The sequence below is a fragment of the Carlito syrichta genome, unplaced genomic scaffold (assembly GCF_000164805.1).
Source record: "Carlito syrichta isolate Samal-C Ts95f unplaced genomic scaffold, Tarsius_syrichta-2.0.1 Scaffold308847, whole genome shotgun sequence".
In the NCBI taxonomy this organism is placed as follows: Eukaryota; Metazoa; Chordata; class Mammalia; order Primates; family Tarsiidae; genus Carlito; species Carlito syrichta.
This window is the reverse complement of record NW_007252943.1, coordinates 356,933-361,427: the sequence shown is the minus strand read 5'-3', so window position 1 is coordinate 361,427 and position 4,495 is coordinate 356,933. Positions and strand designations below refer to the sequence as shown.

The 4,495-nt window shown below is 49.7% G+C and overlaps 1 protein-coding gene across 6 annotated transcripts in view; it reads left to right on the top strand.

Moving 5' to 3' along the window:
• PPP2R5D (protein phosphatase 2 regulatory subunit B'delta) overlaps positions 1 to 4,495 on the top strand; it is a 27,212-nt gene that overhangs the window by 19,777 nt on the left and 2,940 nt on the right. For 2 of the 6 annotated variants that reach the window (XM_021716593.1, XM_021716595.1), the window contains exons 3-12: positions 1,263 to 1,467; positions 1,701 to 1,900; positions 1,987 to 2,097; positions 2,226 to 2,318; positions 2,728 to 2,858; positions 2,994 to 3,053; positions 3,158 to 3,266; positions 3,464 to 3,517; positions 3,816 to 3,986; positions 4,060 to 4,187. In XM_021716593.1, the coding sequence (XP_021572268.1) occupies positions 1,263 to 1,467; positions 1,701 to 1,900; positions 1,987 to 2,097; positions 2,226 to 2,318; positions 2,728 to 2,858; positions 2,994 to 3,053; positions 3,158 to 3,266; positions 3,464 to 3,517; positions 3,816 to 3,986; positions 4,060 to 4,187 (1,262 nt within the window). Of the gene's footprint in view, positions 1 to 1,250; positions 1,468 to 1,700; positions 1,901 to 1,986; positions 2,098 to 2,225; positions 2,319 to 2,727; positions 2,859 to 2,993; positions 3,054 to 3,157; positions 3,267 to 3,463; positions 3,518 to 3,815; positions 3,987 to 4,059; positions 4,188 to 4,495 lie in introns of all 6 variants that reach the window. The other 4 variants (XM_008066136.2, XM_021716596.1, XM_021716592.1 and 1 more) reach the window with 4 other exon arrangements.

Below are 4,495 nucleotides of genomic sequence, written 5' to 3'. Positions count from 1 at the left end.
CGGGAGCGGCCACTGCACTCCAGTCTGGGCGACAGAGTGAGACTCTAACTCAAAAAAAAAAAAAAAAATTGAGATTTAAATATTATCTATTGACTTTTTACTTATTAGGCCCTCAGCATTCTTATGCCTCTGTGCAGACATTTCTCCTCCTTCCAAAATACTTATCAATTTTGTTTAAATTACTATAAAAATATTTTTCACAGCTAAGTCATGTATGATTACATTTATTATATAGTTTTCATAAATATAATTTTAACTATATGATATTCCATTTATTTATTTTGTTCTGAATGAGGCTGCTAAAAGTATTTGTTTAACTGCTATGAAGATAAAAAAAGCAAAAACAAAATTTAAAAAAGTATTTGTGCACAAAACATTTTTAAAATTTAAGACTTCAATTAAGCTAAATTTCTAGTAGTTAAACTGCTGAGACATGGCATGAATTTCTTTCTCTGCCTTTTAATTAAAGAATGGCACACACTCAGTAATCTTAGGTGTGCTGCTCAGTGAATGTATATGCTGTGCACACCTCCCAGATCAAGATATAGAATGCTTCCATTCCTCAGAACGTTCCTCATGTCTCTTCTCAGTCAATACCCACCACTACCCCCCATACTCTGGCAGCATAACTACTTTTCTTACTTCTGTCACCATCAATTAGCTTTGCCTGTTCATGAGCTGGAATGAACATTCTGAAGGCTTTTTTTGTTTGTTTGTCAGAGTCTCACTCTGTTGCTGAGGCTGAAATGCAGTGGCACACTCACAGCCACCACATCCTTGACCTGCTGGGCTCACGCGATCCTTCTGCCTCAGCCTTCCAAATAGCTGGATCCACGGGCATGTTCCACCATGCCCAGCTGATTTGTTGATTTACTGTACAGATGAGGTCTCGCCATGTTGCTTAGGCTGGTCTTGAACCCCTGAGCTCAGGTAATCCTCTCGCCTCTGCCTCCCAAAGTGCCGGGATTACAGGCATGAGCCACTGCGCCTGGCCTTGAAGGCTCTTGATGTACAGGCAGTGGGCATCACTTTGGGAGATATGACTTCCTGACCGTTCCCTGCCAGGGCTACAACAAATAGTTATCTCTGTGACCTTAGCCTTAGCTCCTTCAAGGTGAGAGATAACTGCTTACTGCCTAGGCCTGTAAAGGCATAAACAGTCTGGGGGTGGGGGGGTAGATGGTGGCCCAGGCCCTGTTTGGAAGACAAAACTTAGGGAGTGGACTTCAACCGATTACTTGTTTGTCCAGGTTCAGCCACAGCCGCAGCCGCAGCCCCCGCCCCAAGCCCAGTCTCAGCCACCATCATCCAACAAGCGTCCCAGCAATAGCACACCACCCCCCACACAGCTTAGCAAAATCAAGTACTCAGGGGGGCCCCAGATTGTCAAGAAGGAGCGACGGCAAAGCTCATCTCGCTTCAACCTCAGCAAAAACCGGGAGCTGCAGAAGCTTCCTGCCCTGAAAGGTACTTGCAAACAACCAGGGAAACAGTTGTCCTGGGCCTACGGGCACTGGGTGTTGGTGGAATGGGGGTTTGGAGGTATTTAGGGGGAAAGGGAATTGTAGAGAATGTGAGGGAGCAGGGGGTGCCAGGGAACAGGATGGTGGCAGGGTAGGGCAAGGGAGGGCCCTGGAAGGCAAATTAGGCATGCATTGAAGGACTGGGGAAGAGAACCTGACTGCTGGAGCTTTCCACAGACTCGCCAACTCAGGAGCGAGAGGAGCTGTTTATCCAGAAGCTGCGCCAGTGCTGTGTCCTCTTTGACTTCGTGTCAGACCCACTCAGTGACCTCAAATTCAAGGAGGTGAAGCGGGCAGGACTCAATGAGATGGTGGAGTATATCACCCATAGCCGTGATGTTGTCACTGAGGCCATTTACCCTGAGGCTGTCACCATGGTAGGCACAGGGAAAGGACACAGGGGGCAGGCACGGGGGACCCTTGGAGAAGCCTGGACTGAACTCTAACCTGGCCCTACCCTCAGTTTTCAGTGAACCTCTTCCGGACGCTGCCACCCTCATCGAATCCCACAGGGGCTGAGTTTGACCCAGAGGAAGATGAGCCCACCCTGGAAGCTGCCTGGCCACATCTCCAGGTACCAGGGCAAGGGGGGCAGGTTGGCCCTGGCTGTGGGGAATGCGGGCACTCTGAGGCCTGCAGCAAAGGGGTATCTCCCAGTCCTTGGGAATACCCCCCTCAGTGGATGCTCCTTTCCCTCTACAGCTCGTGTATGAGTTTTTCTTACGTTTCCTTGAGTCTCCTGACTTCCAGCCAAACATAGCCAAGAAGTACATTGACCAGAAGTTTGTCCTTGCTGTGAGTCCAAGGTCCCTGTCCTTCCCCCTTTCCATTCCATGAACTCCAGCCCCACAACCCTCCTTACCTGTGTCCCAGCGGATCTTTCCCCTATGCTGATTATATTGGGTTTCAGCCATGTCTGGTACAAATAGATTATAGGGGGTAAAAAAAAACCCTACTCTGCTTCCAGCAGTAATGGAAGGAAACAAAAAAGTAACACAGTACCTCTCTCCCCTCAGCAGGGTATGTGAACGTGCATGCCCTGATGTCACATTAGGAAGAGCAATATGATAGAATCACTGTGCTTTCCAGAGACTTGCCCTTACTGCCCCTCTTCTGAGACCCCTGGGCTTCCCCTGGAAGGACCTTATGTCACCCCAGCCCCTTCTGTGGCTGCTGCCTCACTTGCTTCCTTTCCTGCTCCCAGCTCCTGGACCTGTTTGACAGTGAGGATCCTCGAGAGCGGGACTTCCTTAAGACCATTTTACATCGCATCTATGGCAAGTTTTTGGGGCTCCGGGCTTATATTCGTAGGCAGATCAACCATATCTTCTACAGGTAAGGCCAGGAGCCCAGGCTTAGGAGCAAAGCAGACTCCTGCTGAGTTGGGGTTGGAGCAGGGAGAGCGGGGGACTGTGCCGAATGTTGGAGAGACATCAGGGATTGTCAGGAGAGCCCTTTTTCTTCCCTTAGGTTCATCTATGAGACAGAGCATCACAATGGGATTGCTGAGCTCCTGGAGATCCTGGGCAGGTAAGAGGTGGGGCTGGGGAAGATGCCTCAAAAATGTTGGCAGGATTAATGCACCAAACCTGCATGTGGCCCTTTGGTTCTGACAAACCTCCCTTAACTCTTAGCATCATCAATGGCTTTGCCCTGCCCCTTAAGGAAGAGCACAAGATGTTCCTCATCCGTGTCCTGCTTCCGCTTCACAAGGTCAAGTCCCTGAGTGTCTACCACCCTCAGGTGAGCTGCCTTCCTCCTGATGATCCCAACTCGGGCAGCAGAGAAAAGGGGGCAGGAAGCTATTCCAGCTGGGCTAGGAAGTGGGTGGGATAATTCCTTCCTTACACCTCCCCTTCCATCTGGGATCTGCTTCTGTCACCGACCTGAGGCCTTCTAGGACCTGCACCTCATCTCCTTTCTACCTCAAACTTTTGCAGTTGGCATACTGTGTGGTACAGTTCCTGGAGAAGGAGAGCAGTCTGACTGAGCCGGTAATTCATCTTCAGGGCCCCAAGGTCCACCCCTTCCTGTCATCAGCATCACTTGCCAGTCTGTACCTGTAAGTGGGTGCTCAGGAGGGCTGTCACCTGACAGGTAACATGGTTTCCTCTCTGAAGGAGAAGTGAAACCCATATATACACACCTAGAAAGCAGATCTAAGACAGAGAAACATGAACAGTTATCTGAGGTCACCCAACTTGTTCCCACCAGGATTGGGGAGAGTGGGCAGGAAAGCTTTCTGGAGACCAGGTGTAGAGAATTTTATCCCCATGGCCTCTCTTCTCACAGGTGATTGTGGGACTCCTCAAGTTTTGGCCCAAGACCCACAGCCCCAAGGAGGTGATGTTCTTGAATGAGCTTGAGGAGATTCTGGATGTCATCGAACCTTCAGAGTTCAGCAAAGTGATGGAGCCACTCTTCCGCCAGCTTGCCAAGTGTGTCTCTAGCCCCCATTTCCAGGTAAGACCCAAACTCAGCATATCCCAGCCCCAAGAGAGCAGTGCTTCCACTGAGTCCTGCCTCTCCCCACCAGGTGGCAGAGCGCGCTCTCTATTACTGGAACAATGAGTACATCATGAGCCTGATCAGTGACAATGCTGCCCGAGTCCTCCCCATCATGTTCCCTGCACTCTACAGGAACTCCAAGAGCCACTGGAACAAGTAAGGCATTGAGGTGGGGCTGGGTGGCAGGGATCTGGTTTTGGAACCTTAGAGAGTGTGGAAGAACTAAAGAGCCAGGGGTCTCACCTGGTCACTGAGCAAGTGGGGCCGGTATCCACTGCATAGTGATAGGACCTTGATGGACTGACCAGAGAGAAAAGATGCCCATGTGAGAAATCTCTATGATATCAAACAGCAGGGCAGCAGCCTGTATTCCATCACTCCTTGGGGTCTGCTATTCTGCAGGTCATTATCACAGCTTTGGAGACATAATTCTTTTTTTTTTTTTTTTTAATTTTATTATTGTG